The following is a 25,839-nucleotide window of genomic DNA, read 5'->3' on the forward strand; positions in this document are numbered from 1 at the left end:
TGAATTATATCTCAATTTTTAAAAATTTGTGAGCTACAGCTATGTAAAAAAAGATTATAGCCTTAAATGCATATGTTAAACCATTCTTAATAGTCTGCCAGTAAGAATATTCTCTAATTTACTTACTATTCTTACTAGAAAGAATTTATACTGGTTTGCTTAATATTGTCACTAGTAAAGACATGCTTGAGACTATCTGCAAGAAGCATTAACCTATAAAAAGTAACACAGCAGATTTAAAAAGGACCAAGTAGAATTCTAGCAATAAAAAATACAATAATGGTACTAAAAACCTGATAGGAAGGTTTAACAAGAGATTAGACACAGCTGAAGAGAGAATTGGTTAACTGTGTGTCTGTCTTTCTGTCTATCTACATAATGTGTATATAGACATGAACATGTTTACCAAGACAGGGAGATAAGCAAACATGGCAAAATGTTGACAATTGGTGATCCTAGGTAAAGGGCACATGCATGTTCAGTGTACAAATGTACATTGAGTATTTCTTTCAACTATTCTGTTCTAAAACTTAAAAACTGGTGAAAAGTTAGCATTTACAATAGCAGAAAAATATCAAGAATGAAGGATTAAATCTTTAAAAAAGAAATAGAAGCCCTCTGTGGGGGAAATTATGAGTTTATTGAGAAACAGTAAGAGGAGATCTATACAAACAGAGATATACCATGTTCATGGATTTGAAGACTAAAGTTGTAAAATTTATAAGAATAGACCTGTTTAAACATAGAGATATACTGTGCTTATGGATTGGAAGATTACATTTGTAAAAATGTCCCCAAATTGGTTAACAGATTTAAATCACCTTTGATCAAAATCTAATAGGGCTTTAGAAAGAACTTTACAAGGTGCTTCTGAAATGCACATGGAAGAGAAAAGGGCCAAGAACAGAACACCACGTTTGGCTTCCGAACAACACACACTATTGTTTTGTTCCCACCTCAGTGGTGGCTCCCTCTCAGCCACCTTCCTTGGTTCCTCTGTTTCTTCTTGATCTCTTTATGTTAGAATGCCCCAGGGCTCAGGCCTTCAGCTGCTCTCTACTATCACAGTCACTCCTTTAGTGATTTCATCCAGGCTCATAGCTTTAAATAACAACCAATTACTAACTCCCAGCCTCCATTCCAATCTAGACTTCTCTCTCAAACTCAACTCTCATATCCAACTGCCTACTTGATATCTCCACTTGATCATCTAATAGACATCTGAAATTTAACCTCTCCAAAAATGAATGCCTCAAAAGTTTCTCTATATGTAACCTTCCTCATCTTGAAGTTGATGGCAACTTCATCTTGAATTTCGGTTGCTCAGTCCAATACCTGGGATTCCTCTTTGACTCCTCTCTTTCGCTCATGTATTTGATCTGACCCATCTGCAAATCCCCAAACTAATCACTTCTCACTGAACTTCACTATGCCCACCCTGGTTTGAGCCACCATCAGCTCTCATCTGAACAACTGCAACAGCCTTCTAATTGGCTTACCCGCCTCACCTCAGTCCCTGCGTCTCTCTCCCCCTCAAGCCAGAGCGATCACTTAGAACATGTCACATCACGTCATTTTTCACCCTAAACTCCTGTCATCATTTTTACTTCACAGAGTAAAAGCCAAAATTTCTAACGATGGTGTTCAAGAACCCATGCCATCTGGCGCTATTCCCTGCTCTTTCCCCCACGACCTCAGATCCCCACTCTCCCCTTCCTCACTCCACACCAGCCACACTGTCTCCTTGACACTCCTCAGCATGCCAAATATCCTCCCACTCTAGGTTCTTTGCACTGACAGTTCCCTCTTGTTCTTAACCCAGATTGCATGATGAAAATCAGTTTTGGTTTAGGAGTGACGCCTGGGCATTAGAATATTTTTCAAATGTTCCATATTTCTTCAAAATGATCGCTTAAATAAATAGTTTAGCCTTGAGTTGGTAATTGTTGAAACAGAGTGACGGGAACATGCAGCCCCTTACACTATTCTCTCAAATAAATATAAAACAAAATGAAATCTTCTCTGGTGACCCTAAGGTGCAACAGGTTGAGAAGCACGGCTCTATCATCCCCAGACTAGACCATTTTGTCCATAAATATAATAATTGAGACACATCTATTTGAAAGCCTGTCTTAATGAATTAAAACGATACATATAAGATGAAAAATACCAAATTTATTTTCTGAAATACAAGAAAAAAAAGAGTATACATTTGAATTCACTTTGCAATATACATTAACGATAACACCTGTTCCATGTCCTACTTGTCTCAAATGAACTCCCAACCACCCGTGTCATCCACAAGAAAAGAAAGATTTCTGGCCCTTGGTTTGCAGAGCCTGAAACCCGACACGAGAACATGTGACACGTACACCCCAGACTCACTCCTCCTCAGTCAAGGCAAAGGCTTGTTAATAATGAAGCTCCACAGAGTTGTAAAATAAAGGGCTTTTTATAGTCTACTTATCCAAAGGCTCTGCAATAGTCACTTGCAGTTTGAGGTCTTACCACAAATTTCACTGTTTACTATATTTTGAGGTCAAGTACAGAGCATGAAAGAATAAAATTCTTTTCAGTTTCAAATGAACTAATATCTAAATCTGATGATATTATCAAAGGGGATACTTTTTCTCTTTAAAAAATAAACCACCTGAATGAATTTACTGGTTTGAAAGATACTTGTTAACAAACCTGACAAAGAGAAATCAAACCATCACCCTATTTTCGCCACAGTGATGAGAATCTATAAAAGGTTAACTTCTTCGTCTTTGGCAAGTGTAACCCCATGAGTTACATCAAAAGTGGCTACTGGGATGATTAGACTGGATCTGAGCCCCCCTCAGAAGACTGGGGAAGCTGCAGAGAGCTGCTGATTTGAGGACTAGCCCCACCCATGCTCACCAGGTGGCTATTGATGACGTTCAGCTCCTGGATCACCATGCTCAGATCTTCGTGTAATTTGACTATCGCATTCTTTACCTCCCCTAGAAGACCCTTAATGGAATTCTTCACTTCAGGCTCCCTAGGCAGGCCTTTGCTTGTCTGAAAACCAGAACAGGACATAGAGGTGAAGGGGTCTACAGTTTGGGTGGAAAACTCTACCCAGTTACTGCTGGAAATGTGACTTTTCTTTTGAGCAGAATCAGAGTTATCTGGAAGAATTTCCAGTAGATTGAGGTTGTCATTTTCCTCTTCATCAGAAGACACTGGGCCTCCAGGAGCAAAGGGGTGATGAGCACTGGTTGCCTTATCTTTATCTTTAAAGGAGGCAGAAGAAGATGTTTGATGGGACAAAGTCCAGAAGGAAGGTCTCGCCAAAATCGGGGGTAAGAGATGAACAGACTTCCCTGGCGAGGCTGAATCAGGAGATGACATGGATAAAGTAGAAAAGGAGGATGTCCCCTCTGAGGCCGTTGAAACTGAAACGTACAAATGAGAGAGAAAGATTATGCAACACACAAAGGTGAGCAATAGCTAAAATAACTCTACAATGTAAAATCCTGTCTGGAAGGTCTCAACATAAAACTACTACTTAGAATTTTATATGTTAAATAGTCATAATAAGCCTAAAAGAAACCCAAAGCAGGAAATAGAGAAAATCTAAAGATGTATTATACATCAATAACACCATGGAAATGAAACTAAAATAGGATTATCAATATTCATCTTGACTTGCAAACCTTGCCCAACATATTTTTACACTACACTTATCAGAGAGAGAAGAAAAATAAAGTATTACACCCTATTCTACTGACTGCCAGAATTTTAAGTTGGCATTTAAAGTAAAAAGTCTGAAAAACCTGTAACTTAGATTCCTTCATCTTCTCTTTCTCTATAGAGAATATTATGGCAAAACGAACAACCAACTACAAGCACCCAAAAGCTGTGACACTAATCTTTTTCTCTCAATGGTCAAATATAGTCAAGACTGAAGTGCAACCATCTGAGACGCAGAACACTTTAGCACACCTACAGATATAATCATTTTTCTCACCAAGTAACTACAAGTAAAATAAAAAGCATTATAAAACTGTTTTCCATAAAATTATAGATTTGATAACATTTTAACCTCCTTTCAGGTAAAATCATAATAAATCTCCTCTTTCACACTGCATTCTAAATCATCATTCCCCAAACTGTGTTCTGAGGAACACTGTGTTCCCTGACGTGTAAAAAGACATTTTGTGAAAACGGCTTCGAAGTCGAATCAGACTGGGCAACTGCATATGGGCCTCCCATTAGGAGGTTAACAACGTTCATTAGCGCATTTAAAGTTCTGAGAGATTTACAGTAATTGATTCAAGTGTTTTCCAAACTTTCTTGGATACAGAGCTTTTTATTGTCTCCTTGGAATATCTATTTACATTCATTTATGTATTAGGCGGTACAAATTGGCAAAATTCAGTTCTAAAGTCCCTGCATCTCACTCTGGACTTGCCATTAGGCCCCAGTGGCCTAGAGTGGTTAAGTTTGGCATGCTCTGCTTTGGCAGCCTGGGTTCAGTTCCGGGGCATGGACCTACATCACTAATCTTCAGTGGCCATGCTGTGGTAGCAGCTCACATACAAAAGGTGGAAGATTGGCAGCAGATGTTAGCTCAGGGCAAATCTTCCTCAGCAAAAACAAACAAACATTCACTGTAAGTCATAGAACAGGGAAATTAATGCTTGCCACTCAGCACATGACTTACCTGTCTATATTATTTTACCTGTTTCACATACTCATGTGCCTCTAAAGTGGACCTCCTACAAAAATGGAAGGCAGCTTCTGTTTTCTGCTTCCAAGCTCTCTGAGGCCTATCTCCAGGTCTCAGGAAAAATTCTAATCACAAAACTTTTTGGGGATGAGGACACGGAAAGGAAAGCAGGAATTTCATCAGGAAGCGGTCAAGGCAAGACAGGTACACTTAAGAGTCTAGGCCAAGCTTGCCCAGGCTATCCTTGTATTAAAAGGAGGGTCTGATGGTCATGGGCAGGCCAGGGACGAAAGCCTCAGCCTATCTGTCCTGAGTCACAGGGCCACACTCTGGACTGGGAGGGCCCTTTGCATCACAGCAGCCATCTGACATGTTGCTTCCCCATCCTCCTGGGTTGGCTCTCCTGTTTTCTATATCCCATGTCTTTCTCCTTCTTGGTTTACTCTCATTTTGGAGTAGCACATTCTCCAGTAGTTCATTGAAAAAGGATGCAGGAGAAGTAAAAGTTTTGAGAACCTGCATGTCTGAAATGTCTGTATTCTACCTTTAGGCTTAATAATAATTTGGTTAGATAAAGAATTCTAAGTTGGAAATGCTTTTCTTTCAGAATTTTGAAGGCAAAATTCCACTGTCTTCTTGCTCCCAGTATTGCTGCTCAGAGCTGGAGCCACTCTAACCCTTATTCATGTACATAAGCTATTTTATCTGTGAAGTATTACAGAATTTCCTTTGTCTCCATTGCCTGAAGCTTCCCCACGTGCCCTAAGGGGGACTGTTTTCATTCACTGAGATCAACTGAAAGTCAACTGATTTTCAATCAGGCAGCTCACGTCCTTCGGATTTAGGACGTTTTCTTGGATGCTTTCTTCAGTTCTCGTCTCCTCTGTGTTTTCTCTGTTCCCTCTTTCTGAGCCTCCTCTTGTTCAGACAGATCTCCCGGGCTAGTCCTCTTCTCTCTCTATTTTTCTCTCTGTTTTCTCTACCTTTGTCTGTGCTTTACCTTAAGAGATTCTGTCAACTTTAGCTTCCAGTCCTACCAGCGAGTTGTTGCTTTCTGCTATTATATTTTTAATTTCCAGGAGCTATCTTTTTTGGTTCTCAGAAATTCTTTTTGTAACACCCTGTTCTTGTTTCACAGATGCAATAAATCCTCTTATCTCTCATCTCAATGTTGCATGTTAGAAGTTTCTTTCAGATGTCTGAAGCAAGGTACTTCTTGCTGCCGGCTTATGGTGAAGAACGGAGGATTACAAAGCTGACTGGAAGCTCTGAGTGCGTGTGGTGCTCGTCAACTCAGAGCTTCCGTGTATAGTCATTGAGGTGGGTTATTGGTGTGGGAGCTGCTAACGTCAATATCTTTAGTTGCTGCCTCTGAGGGGGTTAGGTTCTTGTGAGAACAGTTTTCCCGTCTCCTGCAGAGAAGGCAAAGATCTGGCTCCAGGGTGGAGGACTAGCAGGGAAGGGGGCCCGGGGTTCTCAGCATTCAGCATTGGTTTGCATTTGGTCACTAATCCTATAGTGGTTGTTATAGTACCTACATGCTCAGCTATACCTAGCATCTCTCATTCCAGAGACCCTCCATCTACCTTCTCCAGAAAACAAGTCTCTAGACTTCAGCCAGAGGTGGTGGGAGTGGGTGGGTATTCAGGGCAACTGTTCACGTGTTTGGCAAGGAGGAGAAAGCTAAGGATTTAACTGCTTTCCAAATGGCTGTTTTCTAGTTCTCTTTATTTAGCACCACCCTCCAATAATAACATGTAGAGTAGGTTTTATAACCCCTATTTTAAACATGAGTCAAATGAACCTCAAAGAGGCTAAAAAACTTTCCCCAGCTCACAAGGCTAAAAAGAGGCAGAGATGAGAGTCAAATTCAAGTCTCTGACGTCAGAGTCCATGACCTAAACCACTACGCTACACTGTCCACACCATTCCACTCTGTTAGAATGATTTTCACTCTATTACAGAATTAGGTTAAATTCTGGGTATAAAATTTATAAGGCAAGCAACCAGGATGGTGAGGGGACTTGACATCTTATCTATAGAGAATAGCTGATGAATATGCAAATCCTTACCCAAAAAGGCATAGTGGGAGAAAGGGTAAGAGGCTGTATTTAATTATTTGAAGACAGGCACAAAATCTTAATGATATTTATCTTACATTTCTTATATTGTGCATGAGTTAGAACTGGGGTCAACAGGTGAAAGTTACAGGAAAACAGATTTTAGCCCAATTAAAAAAAGAAAACTTTATAATAGTCCTGGTTTTCCACACATGAAATGCGCTGCTCTGGGAAATGGTGAGCTGCTTGATACTCACAGAGCTTGTGCACAGCCTGAAGGACCATTTGGCAGGAATGTTTCAGGCAAGATCTATGCATCAAGTGACAGAACTATATGTCTTTGATGAGACTCTAAGATTCTAGGACCCAAAACATGTCTGTTAGAGTGCTAAGAAACTCTTCCAGGCAGAGTTCGCTCTGGTCTAATGATTTAATAAGATGATTTAATAAGAAACACTTGAGCAGGCCAGGAGGAAAAGAATATTTGAGATAAATATTAATATAACGTTATATATTTAAAGATAACACAGTTATGTCAGTCACGTATATATGATACGATTAAAATACCTGCCATGTAACTTCATGCCAGTGGTCCTCAAGTTGTGCTTCCTAACCAACAGTAGCAGCATCACCTGGGAATTTGTTAGAAATGGAGCTCTTAGGCCCCCCCTAGACCAACTGAACCAGAAACAGGGCGGGGGGGGGGGGGCGGCTCAGAAAAGTGAGCTTTAACGAGCCTCCAGATGTTTCTGAAGCATGTAAAGTTTGGGATCACCGCTTTCTACTGTATGTCCACCCTTCTCCGCTTTGTTGCTGCAACTGCTGACTAAACAGCTCATCATTGTTTACAGTTGTGCAGCTTTGAGTCACGGGCTCCACGATGCTTTTGCTCAGAAAAAGCCACTTCATCTCTAATTGCTGCACACCAATTTACTTTTGTTTCCAAACACGCCACAGCTGTACCAGACACTTCCCGCCGCTCTCCAGGGTGCATCGCCTGGCCCACTCGCTCGCCCTTCTCTGGCTCGCTATCAGGTGATCCGGGCATCGTGTTAACAGTCACCTTCTTCATCCCGTCTACCCACCAGAGCTGACGTGCAGCAAATATTGCAAATAGGCTGCAATAAATGGCTGTATTTTAATATTTCCTTGTGTGACATACGCATGCCAATTAATGCGGCACTTGCTTAAAGACAGCACTGATAAAATTATTCCAAACGCTGATGTGTTATCTCTAACATTTTATACTCATGAATAACATTGGACCAGTTAATTATTATATGACAACTTTAAATTTAAAAAACATTTTGAAGAACTGTGCTGCAAAAATAAAATGACAAGTACATTCCTAGAACTATCTGAACTCTATTTAGCTGTAGTTGTAAATGTAAACTCTTCTGGGAGCTGAAGGTCCTGGTCAGCCAAACACTTTAAACCATTCATTGTGAAACAGAGGGGTTTTTTTTCATTCTCTGGTTCATCTCTTTTCAGTCTTCCTTGCTGATATATAATGGCTGTCAAGTTAACTACACATATGAATTAAAATATTCTGATTTTGTTCTGTGGTTAAAAAAATGTTACATTTTACACAAATGTTCAGAGCAGAATTAATCATAAAAGCCAAAAGTGGAAACAACTCAAATGTCCATCAACTGGTGAAGAGATAAATAAAATGTGTTCGTCTACACAATGGAATACTATTCAGCCATAAAAAGGAATGAAGCACTGACACATGCTACAACATGGACGAACCTTGAAAGCATTACACTAAGTGAAGGAAGCCAGACACAAAAGCCACACTGTATGATTTTACCATATGAAATGTCCAAAACAGACAAACCCATGGAGATAGAAAGTAGATTAGTCTCAGGAGTTAGAGGGAGGGAAGAATGGCAGTGACGGCTAATGGCTACAGGACTTTCTGGGGTGATGAAAATGAACTAAAAGAAACAACTTCCCAGAGGACAGCCATGCACAGAAGCCATCATGGCCATCACAGCCAGTACTAGTTGGTTTGTACATCAGCTGTCTCAGCAGAAAAGTTAATCTGGTGACAAAACTAAGCATCAGTTTTATTTTTAGGCTATTCAATTCCCAAAAATTCTGGAAAGGGCAGTAAGGAGAATCTTTTATTATTCACTCACCTTACTAGCCGCAAGGGAAATTTCTTTAACCTCAACATGTGGGCTTCCATTGTTTGTATTTCTATGGTACTTTTGATCCTAGTTTGGAGCGGTTTAAAAGATTTATACTGAAAATTTTATATTTATATGAGTTAGTAAGCGTTATTATACATAAGAACCAATAAAACGACTTAGTTCTTGAAAAATGCCTGAGCTAACAAATTATTCTTTTCCTAGTTAACTTAAAGAAGAAAGCATAATTAGAAAATGTAGGTTTTAATAACTGGCAGCCAACAACCTGGAAGCTCACCCGGCTTCATCCTTTCCCATCCAGTCTAAACAATATCGCAGCCCCCTTAATGTTTTCTAAGACAGAAAAAGGAAGAGATCCTCCACCCCAATCAGTACACAGCCCTTTTAAAACAAGACACACATACACATATAAACTGTGTGTATACACACCTATATACATAATAACTAATTTTTTCAGATATAGTAGTCTCTTAATAAGTAACCTAGATGTCTAACAGGAAGCTCTTATTTAATGCTGGTTCTTTCCAATTTGTTCTGCATCAAAAGTGCTCAGAACTTGTGCTTCAATCAAGGACTCCTAACTTATACTGAGGAACTGCCTATCAGCCCTATTTTAATAAAAGGGGCACTTTCCTAAATGAGAACTACCTTTATGGCGTGGACAGGTTTTGGTTTTTGCTTTTGCTTTGTTTTTAAATGTTTTTGCTGAGAAAGATTTGTCCTGAGCTAACATCTGTGCCAGTCTTCCTCTATTTTGTACGTGGGTCACCACCACAGCATGGCTGCGGATGAGAGGTGTAGGTCTGCGCCCAGGAACTAAGCTTGGGCCGCCAAAGCGGAGAGTGCCCAACTTAACCACTAGGCCACAGGGCCAGCCCCAGCGTGGGTTTTAATACCACCAGATGCAGAGTGAAAGGAGGGAACAAAAAAATGAGACAGAAAGTAGCAAAAAGTAAAAGAAGAATGCTTTAAAGAGGCTTTTTTGTTTGTGGTTTTTTGTAGACTCACCCCACGCGGTTAAGGTCTTGAGGTTTTCCTCCTCCATCTGAACAACGCTGGATTCTGCTGGTTTCTGACAGTCCTTATTGATGACCATCTCCTTCACTGGGTCGAACACGTTGAATGAGGGAGAGACATAGAGTGTCTCTACAGAGGCCTGGTTATAGAAAGTAGAATCTGACTTTGATAGCCTTAAATTAGGGCTGATCAACTCTTCTTGATTCGATGGCCAAAATGCTGGTAAAGCTGTCAACGTTTCAAAACTTTTTCCAGCTGACTGTTTTTCTAGAGGTGTTTGCAAAGGGTTTTCTATTACAGTATTTGTAATGGTACTCTCTGATTTCTTGTCCAAACTCACATTTGTCTGCAGAGATGGGCTTTTTTCTGAGAGAACAAAGGAGGGAGGAGAAACAGCATCTGTAAAATAACAAATAAGAACTATAATCACACAATAAAACTGAAAATACTCTATTTAAATCCATTGCAATTTTAATACATCAGAGTTTTTAATGCCATGACAGAATTCTCTCCTATTTAGTTGTTTCTACTTTCTTACTCTGTTTCTATTCTGTCTATTTAAAGCATCTCCAAGCCATAACTGATGCACTAATCATTTGGTGGCTGCCATCTCTCTCTCTCCCAAGGAAAGCTTCAAATAACTTGACTTTAAATATTTCTCCCTTCACCCACTTATCTGTCTCTGCAACCATTGTATTTTTAGTACCTTCCAACTTTCATCTTCTACAAGATAAATGAGAGAATATACGCCACATCATACTGGTCTATCCCTACAGAACCCCCAGCTACAAAAAAAGTCTCTTTCCTCTGAAATAAAAAATGTCTTCTTGGCCTAGTGTCTATACAATGCTCAAGAAAGAAAATCACTCCTGTAGGCAGCAGCCTAATTTTAAGAAATCCTTTGGTCTACATGGGAGAAAAGAAGCAATGTTTCAGGGTCATTGTGATGATTACTAAAATATAAATTCCATCAGGTCAAGGATTGTGATATTGTGATTTATAAGAAAAATACATATTTGTTCATTCAGAAGACCAAAATATGTTTCTCATATATATTTGGTCTTCCTCCAAGGATCCTGACTCACAGCTCCCCAAACCCTTGGAACTTTCTAAGTGTGGACGGTAACAAAGGTGTCTCTTGTTACGTTAATGAAGTGACTTTTGGACCCACCTAAGGATGGCTGTGATTAGAGGGTTGGAACTTTCAGTCCCACCCTCCACCTCCAGGAAAGGGAGAGGGCCTGGAGACTGAATCAATCGCCAATGGCCATTATCCTCTGAAAATAAACTGGTACTCGAGTACTCAAAATGTTTCTCTGAGCTCTGTGAGCCACTCTAGCAAGTTAATCGAACCCAAGGAGCAGGTCTTGGGAACCTCTGATTTATAGCCAGTGGGTCAGAAGTACAGGTGACAACCTAGACTTGCAACTGGCATCTGCAGTCCAAGGAGGAGGTCGTGGAAGCCTCCAATCCACAGTCTGTTGGTTAGAAGCACAGGTAACAACCTGGGCTTGTGACTGGCATCTGAAGTAGGGGGGGTTGTCTTGTAGGATTGAACCCCTAACCTGTGGCATCTGATGCTATCTCCAGGTAGACAGTGTCAGAATTGAGTTGCATTGTAGGACACCCAGCTGGTGTCTGAGAACTGTGGGAGGTGTGGGGGGACCTTCCCCAAACGCATTGGAAATTAAGTCTCAGAACACCCAATTTAGGGATCTTTGTCCATTTTATGCATTAATATCACCATAGTACCTAGAATATAACAGATAAAGTACCCAGAATATAATACTCAAAATAATATTTATTACAAATAGAAGGAATTGAAAGAATTGCAAAGAATTGAAATTTTAGGTGGGTCTGATATAGGAAAATCTATTGAATCTATAAATTATGAGCCTGGTCCAAATTTCTAGATGCAAAATGTTATCAACACTCTCAGTGCTAGGGCTTGCTCTCAAATAGTTTCATCTGAAGTTAGATATGGAAAGAAAGAAAATTATTTTTAAGTGACAGAAGTCTTCTAAAGGAGAAAGCAGAACAAGGAATCAACAGTGATTCTAAATGCACAGTAGAGTACCTAAAAAAGAGAAAAATGTTTACTTAAACAGAAAGCTGAAGAAGGCTGAAGATTCTAGAAAGCAAGTTGTACTGGGTTTATATGCCACCAGCCTTGCTCCACTCCTGCTCTTTCTGTGCGACATGCCAAATGAATCCTCTTCAACTTAATCTCTATTCTAGTTATTTATAGTTCATGTTCAAAAATCCTTCAAAAACTCCCTCCTGTTTCAGTGACAAAGTCTAAATTCCTTGGGTTTTAAAGGCCCTCCATTGCTTATTTCCTGTCGCTACTGAACAGAAACTAACCCTCAGTCAGGCCATCTCTTCATTCCTCACGTACCCCATGTTCACCCAGGTCCCTTTACCCTCCTTCTCCACGTTACTTCATGTTTCTTTATCTTCATCACCATTGATTTCTCACCCTGCACTCCCACACTGGAACACCCTCCCCATTCTCTGCTTATTTAAATGCTACCAATTCCCTAAGGCCTGTCTCAAATAATTACCACTTCTGGAAGCTATTTCCAATCCTGTCTATCACTCAGTCCTAATCCTTCCCTCCTCTGAAATAATAAACATTTACTTCTGTAAACTCTTTTTTTCACCTAGTTATTTGCTGTATGGAGCCCACCACACATCACGTTAAGCTCCTACGTTCTGACTTCATAGCCTCCACTGTGCTTTTGTGTATAGGAGGCATGCAAATCTCTGTTAAATTTAATAATTCCTTAATTTGTAAATTATCTAATATCAATGTATGTGTTGACTTTGCATATAACAGCGTATACTGTATGTGAAGCTTAAGAATAAGAATGATCAATCAAGAAACACTTGTTGAGAACCTACTGTTTGCACTGGACTGCATTAGACTCTGGAGAAATATATAACCGGAAGTAATAGTTCCTATTGTCAATGAACTTAAGAGCAAGTGTGGATTTTATATAGATAGACAGGTAGACAGACAGAAAGAAAGAATATACATACATACTCGCATATACATATATATATATACACACACAAAAGCATATATATAATAAACACATAAAAATAACTAATAATACAAGTCACCAGTTCAATTTCACAATGTCTAGGAGATTGTAGGTTCTCAAGAAATTAGTGAACATAAAGAATATATTTGTTAAGTAAATAGGTCTTTTTCATGGGAAAAAAATTTGTATATTTGCATACAAATTTGTATAACATGTAATTTGCACATGTTTCAGTTTGTTACCCCAAAAACAGACTCTGAGAAAATGACTTGGATGCACATAGCTGATTTGGCTGGTGATCCCAAGAGCACAAGCAAGGGAATGGGAAAGGTTAAGACAAAAAAGGACCAAAGCCAACAGAGTGCATTACTGACCAGAGCACTACTGTGGGCAAACGAGGGTGAGTCCTGCTGAGTGCCTCAGCACTGGCCTTTCCCTAGTGGGAAAGTGGAATGTTTATTCAACGACTCTTGTTTGCACTGTTGAGAGTTGTCCCTGAAGCGCTAATTCTCTGGCACTCCTAGGCTGCCCTGCACTTAGGCTGAATAAGTCTCAGAGCTTCAGAGAAAACTCTCAAGTAGAGAAGCAGAGAGACACAGGCACTCTCAGCACACACGGGAACTGGTCACCAGACTGCGGTTGTGCTCAGAGGGAGGCCAGGAGAACACGGGGTGGGGCATTAACAGCTGTTGCTGCAGGATGTATCAACTTCTCTCCTCTCCTTCCCAAAAATGCCCTGACATGACAGAAGTGGAATAAAAAGGTAAATACCTCGAAGGACAAACAGAACAGGAGAGAAGAGAGGACAACTGAAGATAAGAGATGTCAACAAACTATTAGAAAAGGAAAAGTTGATGGAGTGAGGAAGCAAAACCCTAAACATGTGTAGAGGGAAAGCCAATGTGAAAGAGACCGATTCTCATCACAGAACTCCAAAAGGTTTCAGGAATGGGAGGATGAGGTATCTTGGGAGCCTGGGAATTTTATGGCTCATTATTTTGGGGAGAAGATCTCCATTTGTACAAAAGATAATTAGAGATATTTTTGTTGCTTAGCCATTCAAATATATGTAAAAGAATGTGTATGGATGCTGAGTAGCCAATGGATGGGCTGTGTCAGTTGTTAAGCTATTGTCTGTTAGCTTTGTGATACTAGGGCTGGGATGCCAAAAACCACATTTCTGCATTACTGGCTAAGTTTTTGTTAGGTTCTGCAAACACGAGGTGTTAGAGGGAGATTAGAAGGCTGGAATAGGAAGGACGGACTTACGCTTTCCTGTTGGCTTCCTGCTCCTCACAGCATCACCCTTGCTATGCTCCTTCACTCCATCAGCAACATTCTCTCTAGTCTGCATTTTCCCCCAACAATTGTAGAAGCAGCCTTATCAGGCCCCCCAAAGAACACTAGCACCAGCCGGCCAGAACCCTCTCCTAAGAGGGGTCACTACTCCACAGAGACCTTCCTCCAAGCTGCTAAATTCTAATAATTCCAACCTCTTCCCTTTGCTCCCCAAGTCCTAGGGCTGGTAGTTTATCCCTGCATTGCTACTTCATGATATCTTGGTATTTCCCTTTTCACTTTTTAATATCTAATCAACATCCTTTATATTAATTTCTCTCTATTGTATTACATCTTTGTAGTAATGGCAGAGTAGTTCTTACTGGGCCAATCTTCCTGTAGATAACAGCTAGAAACTCTAGACAATATATAAAACACCAAGTACCTGAAGGTTTAGGAGAGTGACCAAAAGCAGGCAGAAATGGAAGGGGTCAACACTTGGAAGAAATGAAGAGGCTGGGTGAGTTTCCTGTTTTTCCAACTCATCACGTGAGTTCCAGTCAGCTCTATACCAGGTGCTAAAATTTGACTAAACCTATGGTCTCACCAGCTTAAAGATCCAGAGGACAGGGTTTGAAGCTACCACAGCACTGGAAAGTAGGGTGTGAAATCCCAGTAAACAGAGAGCCACAGAGGAAACCAGACCTATTACCATCATAGTCAAACTGCTGACAACTAAACCTAAAAAAGAAAATATTCAAAGCATCCACAGAGAGATGATGCATTGCATAGGAGGGAAGAATGATATGAATGACAGCTGACTTTTCATCAGAAACAATGGAGGTTAGAAAACAGTGGAATAACAGGTGTGTAGGGGGGTGTGTGTGTGTGTGTGTTATATAATGCTGAAAGGAAAACTGTCAATATAGAACTCTATATCCAACAATTATATCCTTCAAAATTGAAGGCAAAATAAAAATATGTTCAGCTCAACAAAAGCTAAGAGGATTAATTGCTTGCAGGCCTCTATAACAAGAAATGCTAAAGGAAGTACTTCAGGTTGAAGAGAAATTATACCAGATGTAAAGTTGGATCTTTGAGAAGGAAGGAAGAATGCTAGAAATGAGAAATATGAAGGTAAATATAAAACATTGTTTTTCCTCTTAATTTCTTCAAAATATATGTGACTGTTTAAAAAATTATAACACTGAGAATAAAGCATTACAACAAAGGTAAATATAAGTTATACTACAACTATAGCGTAAATGATGGGTGGTACGTTAGACATATATGGTTGCAAGATTCTTACACTTTATGTGAAGTGAGGATAGAATGGGACCACAAAAAGTTAAGGATATGTAACTTAATCCCTAGAGAAACCACCAAATTAATGCAAAGAGATATAACTAAGAAACCAATTGATAAATTAAAATGGAATTCTTAAAAATATTGAATTAGCCCAAAAGAAGGCAGTAAGGAAAGAAAAGAGGAACAAAACATAGATGGGACAAGCAGAAAGTAAAACAGTAGACTTCAATCCAACCACAGCAGTAATTCTACTAAATGCAAATTACAACGCATAAACTTTCAGACTGGATAAAAAACAAGATCCAATTACATGCTGTATACAAAAGACAGTTTATTTATTTATTTTTGAGGAAGATTACCCCTGAGCTAACTACTGCCAATCCTCCTCTGTTTGCTGAGGAAGACTGGCCCTGAGCTAACATCTGTGCCCATCTTTCTCTACCCTACATGTGGGACCCCTACCACAGCATGGCTTGCCAAGCGGTGCCATGTCAGCACCCAGGATCCGAACCAGTGAAACCTGGCCCACCGAAGCAGAATGTGTGAACTTAACCACTGTGCCACCGGGACAGCCCCCCAAAAGACAGTTTAAAACAACGTCACAAATAAGTTGAAAGTAAAAGGATTTAAAAAGACATACCACGAAACAATAAACACAAAAAAAAGCTGAGTGGCTATATTAATACCAGATAAAATAGGCTTCAAGACAAGGGGTATTACTAGAGAATAAAAGAGACATTTCATAATGACAAAAGAGCCAGTCATCTGAAAGAAATAAACATTATGTGTGTGAATGTGCCTAATAACAGAGTTTCAAAATAAATGGAGCAAAATCCAATAGAATTAAAGAGAGAATTAGACAAATCCAACTGAATCACAGTTGGCAAGTCTGACAGCCCTCTCCGAGCTATTGATAAAATAGACAAAGCACCAGTAAGGACGCAGAAGACTAAACACCTCTACCAGCCATCTTGACTGAATCGACATCTAGAAGGCCCACGCCCAACCGTGGCAGAATACACACTTTTTTGCAAGTTTGCAAGTACACATGGTATGTTTACTGGGGTAGACCATACGCTGAGCCATAAAACAAGTCTCAACAGACTTTAAAAGCTTGAAATCTTATATTAAGTTTTCTGGCCAGTGGAATTAAATTAGAAATAAATAACAACCATATACCTAGAAAAAACTCCCAAACATCTGGAAATTTAAAAACACACTTCAAATACCCATAGGTCAAAGAAGAAAATCTTTGCTAAAATAACCGCGGCTGATTAGACTTTCTCTTCTGGGAACAATGGAACAGGGACTAGATTTAACCTACTGCTTGAAACAACTGAAAAACCGGATCAAACTAATGAAACAGCGTTTCCAGACATTGCACATCACGCAATGCAGGACAGTGAATCCCGAAAGAGGGAAATAAACACGGCGAGCCCCTGGATTGTTCCAGTGTACTGCCACAGAGGCAGTGTCAGGCCACAGAGGAGGAAGCGAGAACCCAGGTGGAGTGCAGTGGTATCCCTGAGTTGAGGAGAAGAAGCTGGGAGTCTGTGGCAGCCAAGGTGACAGGAGTTTGTAGGCTGGAGTACCAGACAGACGTCTGGAGATCTGCTGATCAGTGCATGTGGGTGAGGAACTCCCTGAAGGCAGGGCGAGCACAGCCCTTGAAAGGAACAGTAGGCCCGATGCTCAGAGCCCCACAGGCTCAGAGCCACACAGGCTAGCGTTCATGCTCCCAGCAGCCAGCGGACCACCTCGTCACTCACAGGACACTGGTTAGAGGAACACACATTGCTGGTGGGAATGTAAAATGATGCCACTGTTTTGGGAAACAGTTGGGCTGACCCAGCCATTCCACTCCTAGGTATTTGCCCAAGAGAAAACAAAGCCTGAGTTCTCACAAAGACTTCTTCACAAATGTTTATAGCAGCATTGTTTGTAATAGCCAAACTCTGAAAACAACTCAAATGTCCATCAACAGGTGAATGGATAGACAAATTATGGTATATCCATGTAATGAAATACCACTCAGAGATAAAAATGAATGAACTATTGAAATACACAACAATACGGATGAGGTTCAAAATAATTATGCCAGATGGTGAAAGAAGCCAAACAAAAAAGTACCTCCTGTACGATTCCATTTATAGAAAATCCTAGACAATGCAAACTAATCTATAATGACAGGGAGTAGATCAGTGGTTACACAGGGACAGGGATGGGGCAAGGTAGGGAAGGGTGGGTGGGAAGGATTACCAAGAGCATAAAGAAGCTTCTGGGGATGATGAATATGATCATTATCTTGATTGTGGTTGTCATTTCATAGGTCAAAACTTATCAAATTATACAACTTAAATATGTGCATTAATTGAATGATAATTATATCTTCATAAAGCTAGTAGAACCATAACTGGTGCACGTTTTTGTCTCTTTACTGGACTCTGGCTGATACAGTGCTGTAGGAAAATTATTGCTATGCCTTTAAATTAAATGCTCTGGGGCTGGGAGAGAATTTTTACTTCTATAAGCAAACCAACAAGGAGACCAACAAAATAATTCATATTCCAAGGTTAATTTAATACAAAACAAGTACCAAGAAACTACACATTCAGACACTGTGTTAGGTTTGGAGGTACAAAGATGTAAAAGAGGTTCAAGGAAGTCTTCTGAATGGTGATGCCTGAGCAGAGCTAAAAGGATGAGAAAAAGCCAGCCAAGATGAGGAAGACAGGAAGGGGGTCCAAGCAGATGCAACAACCTCGGCAAAGGAATGAAGATTATGGATAGCAAGGTGTGGGGGAAGGGCAGGGCAGATGGAAACCATTCAGTATCACTAGTGCAAAGTGTGTGGCAGAGAGGGGAAGAGCGAAATGCAGAGAGAAAGGAAGGGGCCAGGTCTGTGGACAGGCAGGAGTGACGAGGAAGAACGAAATTAAAATGTTAGGACACTCTCCTCGAAACTCATCTCCTTGAAACTCATCTCCTTGAAACTCATTCCTCTCTAGATTCCTCGCTGCACTTTGCTGGCTCTCCTCCATCTCTTCAAGCAATCTTTGCAATACTCTTCCCTGGCTCTGTTTCCTCTAAAATGGAGACCGCCTGTCCCTGACCTGTTTCTCTCCTGCCTCTGCAATCTCCCAGGGTGACGGCATCTATTACTGGACTTCAAGTTGGACTAGATCTGTCACCTGGATGTAAGCAATTCACACATTTCTAATCCTCACCTCTGACTTCTGCTGAGTTCTAGCCCCAAACACATACGTCTCCCTCTGCGCAGGGAGGTCTTACTATCCTCCAGCCTCCTCATTCTTGGGTGTTAGTTTTATCTCTATTAATACGACCCTCACCTTCCCAGTCACTCAGGTTATTCTGGAGCTATAGATGCTGCCACGGCCTCTAAGAGGTCTGCCCGCTCTGTCCCCTCAGTTCTCTACCAAAAATACAACTCAAATACTATCTCCTTCGTGAAATCTCTTATCCTCCAACTTAAAATGAATCCCTCTTTTCTTTGTTTTTGCATAATATACGGTAAGTACGCACATGTTTCATTTGTTTCATTATTTCAAATATTATTCACTCGTGTGACAAATATTTATGAAGGACAAGGATGCGGCAGGCGCTACCCTGAGGTCTGGTGCAGCAGTAAACAAACTCATGTGCACGGCGTGTTATAACTTCTTGTTTACACATCTGTCACCTCCAGGAGACTGCAGACCCCTCAGGGCACACGTCTTGTTCACTTGTTCAACCCCCAGACGACTAGCAGAGGACCTGACAGTCATTTGATAAATGTCTGTTCAGTGCATCATTATTTGGATGATCTAGTCATGAAAATAAACTCGACTGTAGGCAAGGAGAAGTCTTAGCGGATGTCCTAATTCAGTTGCTTTGAAATGCACGCAAGAACCTGAGCCTTCCAGCGGCACACAATGACTGAAGGGCAGACGCTGGACCAGAACCCCAGATTCCTAGACTCTCAATCAATGCTGCCTTTACTAGGGGAGAAAAGAGCGAATAAAAAGTGTGGGAGAACCAGCCGTACCAAGTACTTCACCAGCAATTGCTCCCACAGTTCACAAGTGTGACACGACTAAGTTTACCCTGAGCTCACCCGTTTGTCCCTGGCGCTGCTTTTAGAGACGCAAGGCCACGTGCGGGGACTGAGTCGAGTATACAGCTGGCCTGTGTCTGTGCCTGTTTATCTTCTCCCAGGAAGGGCTTGGGGAAGACGTTTTTTTTGGATTCACACAAAGAAAGGACAGCATCCACGGAAAATCTCCTGAAGCCCAAGAGAACTTGTGGGGTTTGATGGAAGACAGCAACAAGTTTGTCTTTTTGTGTTTGGACACAAAGCACACAAACAGAGACTCTGTAAACACGAAAGGAATTGTTTCACGAGGGCTTCCCAACTTTCCCTGGGAGAGAATTTCTCCGAATTCCACTGAAAAAGCAGAGGAGTACAGAGAGAATTAATTTGGTTGGCTAGCCTTATCTGGTTTCTCATTTTCTCAATTTAAACCTGAATGTCAAAGAGCTCCGTTCTCCAGCAGCTATCCAGCAGGCTCCTGGATGGGAGGCCCGCTGTGACATCACGGGACCGCACCAGCCTTCGGCCCTGTACAGCCACGTACGCCTGCTAATACACTCGACTAATGCAAAGCAGGGCCTTGGAATGTCGTTCACATTAAAGCTCGTGTGATTATTCTTGATAGTCATCTTTAGGAAGAAGCTTATTCCCTATGTAAGATGTCAGACAGCAAATTTAAATACAGACTATCACTAAAACACCCCAAGTAAGGAAAAAACCAACGCGCCTCCATGATTTGAGCCTGGGGACAAGAGAAGAGCTGTGCTGTCGAAGGTACCGAAAATGTTCTTGGCTAGTTTGGAGATGATGATGAAATCATTTTTGAGAGAGAACTTCGGATTTAATTCTGAGTTAAGAGATGTTGCCTACAGATAGGAACATTCCATTCTGGTAACTCTTTTTCATTTTTCAATAATTCCATTGCTTTGTTTCAGGTACTATAATTATTGCAAATTATTTCATATTCCATTATATTGTGAATCCAATAATGGATGTTATCTTCCAACAGAGCTGTTGCTGTGATCAATCTCCTGTTGGTCTGATACATAGTATCCAATTACAGCTACAAAGCAGAGAGCTGGCATGCATGACAAAAGACAGATGCCAAAATACGTCTTGCTGTAGCTTAAAATGTGTAACTGAAGGACCTTCTACTTTCATAATTATGTTAATCAAAGGAAATAGGATCTGAAGATAATAAGGCCATTTTGCTAAGAGGCCACAGTTATAAATTATTAATATAGAGGGGTGATTTGAATTGCTCATTAATATATTAGTTTAAAGTAGATAAGCCATGAATCTAAGATGAATATTTAATATGAAATTTAAATAACGTTTGACACGAAAATCTTAATATATTTGCCGTACGGTATATACATGAAACCCCGAATAATCAAGACAAGTTAGAATAACTATGATGTGTGTTAAATGTGTGTGTGTACACAGTGGTAGGTTCTGAGAGTTTTTTTTATCATATATCATTACATTTAACTGCAGTATATATTATATCTAAGTATTAAAATAAGAAAACATATTTAGAAAATGTAGCTATGAAATGTGCCAAGTATATTTACTACTTCTTTCAATATAAATTTGAGATAATGGTTTAACTTCTCATAGGAAAACGGAGATATGGACACATTTAAAGGTGATTTTCTTTAAAAGTCTCTTGAGGTGGGACAGCTGAAGACGTAGGCCCTGAAAATGGATCATAACATAGGCACAGGATGCTCATCACTAAACTTTACAGGACAGCTACGGTTCCACCGTAAGTAAAATCACAATTTCCACCAATAGATTCTCATTCTAAAAACTGAAGCTGAAAACGTCTTGGGAAGCTGGTGACCATTACTTAATTCAACGTTTTCTGTCTTTTGGGGTAGAAGTTAAGTGGAATTTGGTCTCTGGCACGTTAAGGGCTCCATGCTCAACAGAGCACACTACAGGCTGAGATGAGCAGGTACCCAAGGCACAAGCATTTGTGACCATCAGATAATCCTAATAATGACAATAAAACCCTACAGGTGACTCTAGGAGAGTAAAAAATTAAGCTAAATTGGACCAGAGGTTTAATTCTGACATGAGCTAAATATGTGAAGTGCCTGAAATGGTTCCTGGCACACAGTAAACACTATACAGTCACAGGGTATTGTTATCATGGAACAGTCTGAAGAAGCGAATGACGAGGGAGTTCCCGCCACGGCCTTGACCTCGAGCAGATGCGAACCTGAACACACCAGGCACTCTCCTTCCCCCCAGAAATCCCTGTGTTTGTAGACCACAAGCATGACACCTGCCCTCTGGGCCCACGGGTTCTTGTGTTTAAGACCAAGAGAACTGGTGTGCTGTGGAAAGACGACAATGAGATGAAGAGCTATAATTCTCAAACACTTCCCCCATTAGATGTACAGACCGATAATAAACTTTTTTACTTCAATACTAAGGAAAAATGACGTCTAAGTCCGCAACACTGCAATAAACTTTTAAATATAATTTACACTGTGAATTTAGATGAAGTGCTATTTCTCATGCAGAGTGTTCTATTACTCAAGCAAAAACAAAACAGAACAAAAACTCCATCTATTAAAACTTCATATGTTACATAATATATGCCCCTTTGAAAAACACCTTCCTGAATGCCTACGATGGCACATACCATTTCTCCTCCCCCAGGCAGAGGCAGTATGGTCTTTGTTCTTATGGTTCTTTGCTTACATTTATCTCTCTCTCTCTCTATAGACAGATATTATTATTATTTTTCTGGTGAGGAAGATTGGTCCTGAGCTAACATCTGCTGCCAATCTTTCGCTTCTTGCTTGAGGAAGATGGTCCCTGAGCCAACACGTGTGCCAATCATTCCTCTATTCTTTGTATGTGGGTTGCCATCACAGCATGGCTTGATGAGTGGTGTAGGTCCATGCCCAGGACCCGAACCTGCAAACCCTGTGCCACCAAAGCAGAGTGAACCAAACTCAACCTCTATGCCACCAGGCCGGCCTCCTTGCTTATATTTTTATAATATGATTTACAGCACTATACTGTAATTTATTAATATTTCATTTGCTCTTTTTATTCCAGTACCTTCCACATATTTTCATTCATCCATTTATGCAACAAATATATTGACGACAGAACATGTACCATGCACTGTGCCTGAAAATACAAAAGCCAGCAGAATTAGACGAGCAAAACCTTTAGACGTTGTAATTCATCAGAATTACAAAATAGAGGAGACAAAATAACCACAGATATATTCAATATGTTTAAAGAAATAAGCGCTTGAAACTATGAGTGAGGAATAAGAGATTACAAAAATAAAACCAAGTATATTTGACAAAGATCCAAGTAGACCTCTAAAAATGAAAAATAAAACAAGTGAAATTAAAAAATAATTGGTTGATTTAAACAGCAGATTAACTCCAGTTGAAGAGAAAATTGGGAACTGGGAGACAGGTACAAAGAAATCATCCAAACATACAGCACAGAGATCCAAGAGAAAGAGAACAGGGACGTGAGGCGTGAGAGGGTCTAACGTGACATGGAAGGTGAGGTGCGCTCTCCTTCCATCTCTGATTACCTGCCCCGGACACGTCAGCCATTCTGCCTCACCCCAAAGACTCGCCAACACCCCAGGTGCTGCCCGCCTCTGTGCCGCCGCGCCGCCGCTCCCTCCTCCTGGCCTGCTCTCCTGCTGTCCCTTCCCTTCCCTCTTCCGAGCTGGACTTATGGGAAAAAGCAGCCGTGGGTCAAAGCTGCCTCCTCTGAGCCCCGCTCCTCTCCAGTGTTAGAACAGACGTGGGAGACAGTACGAGACAATCGCCTGTCTCTTTCTCACCCGGCCACTGTCGTGGTCACTTATCTGTTGGTTGTTTTTGCTTCTTTGACTAATATGGCCATCCATGCCCTCTGTATGGCAGGTACCCAAATGCTGGCTCTCTTCTGGGATGAATGTGAGTGTACCCTGGGAACCCTAACTGTATCCTTCTACTATGTGGGACATCCAGTTCTGGTTCAACTTATTCCAGCCACCTCCCCGCTGTCCCCTTCCCTCCTGACTTCCAATCCTCGCATCTAGCACCTTGGGCCTGACACACATCAGAATCCCCTCCTCTCCTCTCCCAGGTGACTGAGCACTGCTGGAGAAAATTCACAACGTAGATCCACGGTCTCCAAGTCACCGGGCCCTCAGGAGTGCCACAAATCCTTCTGCTTGTCCTCAGCTCTCCCATTTCTCTCAGACAATTCCAAACCTTCACTGCTCTCCTCAAACACCGGTGTCAACTTGACCTTTTCTCTCACGTTTAGCAGACGGTCTTCTCTTCTCTTCATCAAGAAAAGAGCGGCGTTTAAACCAATCTGCTTCAGCTTCTTATCCTCCTGCTTACCAAGTGAACTACGCCCACAACTATTCCTCACACCCTTCCTGTCAGTCTTGAAGCTCAGAAACCCCTCTTAAGCCCATTCGGGCCTGTTCTGCCGTCTGTGTCACTGAAACACCCACTCAAGTCACTTCCTCTCTTTCTTGTCTTCAACTTCCTTTTCACTAGCTTCTCCTCTCCACTCACAGAGGTGCCTAATCTCTTCTATTTTAAATACTTCTTCTCTGGTCTCTCTTGTTGCTTCTCTCTCCTGCTCCCCTCACCTAAACATACCGAAAAACTATTTTTTTCCCCATTGAATTCACTTCCTTCTTTCCTGTTCAACTCCTCAAAACACTACAATCTGGCTTCTATTCCTACCTCTCAACTGAAGCTGTCTTCTGTGAGGCCACTGACCTTTTGATGCTAAATCCAATGGAAATTTTTCAGTCCTTATGTCACAAGACTTCTCTGTGGCATTTAAGATTGATTAGTCTCTCCACCCTCTGCATCCTTCACTTCATACATTCATTCATTCAGAAGATATTTATTAGACAATGTGTCACACACTGTTCTAGGTGCTAAAAATACAACAATGAACAAAAACACAAAGTCTTGCCCTCCTGGAGCTCACACTATAGTGAGGGAAGAGAAGATTAACAATGAAACAAGTATTTATATATAGTAAGGCAGACAGTGGTAAACTCCACGGAGGACAATGAAGCAGTTGAGGAGTATAGGGAGCGCCAGGGAATGAGCAGTGGGGAGGGGACGGGCCTCACTGTTAAGGTGACATTTGAGCAGAAAACTGAAGCAGGTGAGAGAGAAACACATGTGGACTAGTGGAGAGCAGGGTGTCCCAGTTGGAGAGAAAAGCACTGTAGAGACGCAGAGGCAGGAGGTGCCCGACGAGCGCCACGAACAGGAAGGGGTCTAGGACGGCTGTGGCAGAAGGAGCAAGGAAGACAAGGGGCAGGAGAGAAAGTCAGGGAGGAAGCTCGGGGCCAGATGAGAACCATCCTGGTGGGGGATGAGAAGTCCCTGGAGGGTTTTTAAGGAAAGGAATGATATGATACGGCTTCTTTTTCCTAAGATCACTTTGGCTTTTATGTGAAGAAAAGGCTCAGGCTGGGGGGCAAGGGGAGAAGCAGAAATCAGGAGACAACTGCAGTAACCCAGGCAAGCAATAACAGTAGACAGGACCAGGACAAGCGGTGAGGTCATGTGATTCTAGATATATTTTGAAGGCAGAGCTAACACGAAAGAAAGAAAAAAGCCAAGGGTGACTCTAAGGTTTGGGTTGGACGCATCTCTGTTCCAGCTAGCTCTTTGTGACACTGTCGTCACAGCCCTCTAGCCTCTTTCTGCTGAGGTCTTTCTGCCTCCAGGCAGCCCTACTGGACGAGAACCAAGATCACCACGATGGCTTTCCCTCCTGCGCAGCCGTTGCTCTGATCAACCACGGGGCCCAGGCTAATCCCAATGCACCAGGCCTCTGTGGCTTTACCACCAAAGCTATCGGTCAGTTTTCCTCTCTCCTGGGTCAGAGCCACATCCTGACTACAACTCTAGACAGGAGTCAGGCAGGAGTCCCCAATTCCAAGGAACAGATTTCAAAGCCCTTCTCACTAGGGTTGGGGTCCGCAAGCAGCAGTCTCCCCACTGCTCGCCCAAAGGGGGTTGGGTAGAGACGCACAGCACGGCATTAGATCCCTCCCGAGACATCTTCTCACCAGCTCCTTCCCCTTCCACCACTGCCCCCTTACAATATGCCAGACTCCGTGTGTGTGCGCATGTGTGCGTGTGTGTGGTGAGGGCAAGGCTCAAGA

General features: G+C 41.4%; 1 protein-coding gene across 19 annotated transcripts in view; it reads right to left on the reverse strand.

Annotated features, from left to right (window-relative positions):
* Positions 1-621: 621 nt before the first annotated feature.
* Positions 622-25,839, reverse strand: part of ENTHD1 (ENTH domain containing 1) — a 154,215-nt gene continuing 128,997 nt past the window's right edge. For 11 of the 19 annotated variants that reach the window (XM_070600131.1, XM_070600126.1, XM_070600125.1 and 8 more), the window contains 2 exons: positions 9,921-10,328; positions 622-3,419 (listed from right to left, as the gene is read on the reverse strand). In XM_070600131.1, coding sequence (XP_070456232.1) covers positions 2,818-3,419; positions 9,921-10,328 — 1,010 coding nt within the window. In that variant the 3' untranslated portion in view covers positions 622-2,817. The remainder of the gene's footprint in view (positions 3,420-9,920; positions 10,329-25,839) is intronic. The other 8 variants (XM_070600129.1, XM_070600135.1, XM_070600139.1 and 5 more) reach the window with 1 other exon arrangement.

This window comes from Equus przewalskii, chromosome 29 (assembly GCF_037783145.1).
Source record: "Equus przewalskii isolate Varuska chromosome 29, EquPr2, whole genome shotgun sequence".
Classification (NCBI taxonomy): Eukaryota; Metazoa; Chordata; class Mammalia; order Perissodactyla; family Equidae; genus Equus; species Equus przewalskii.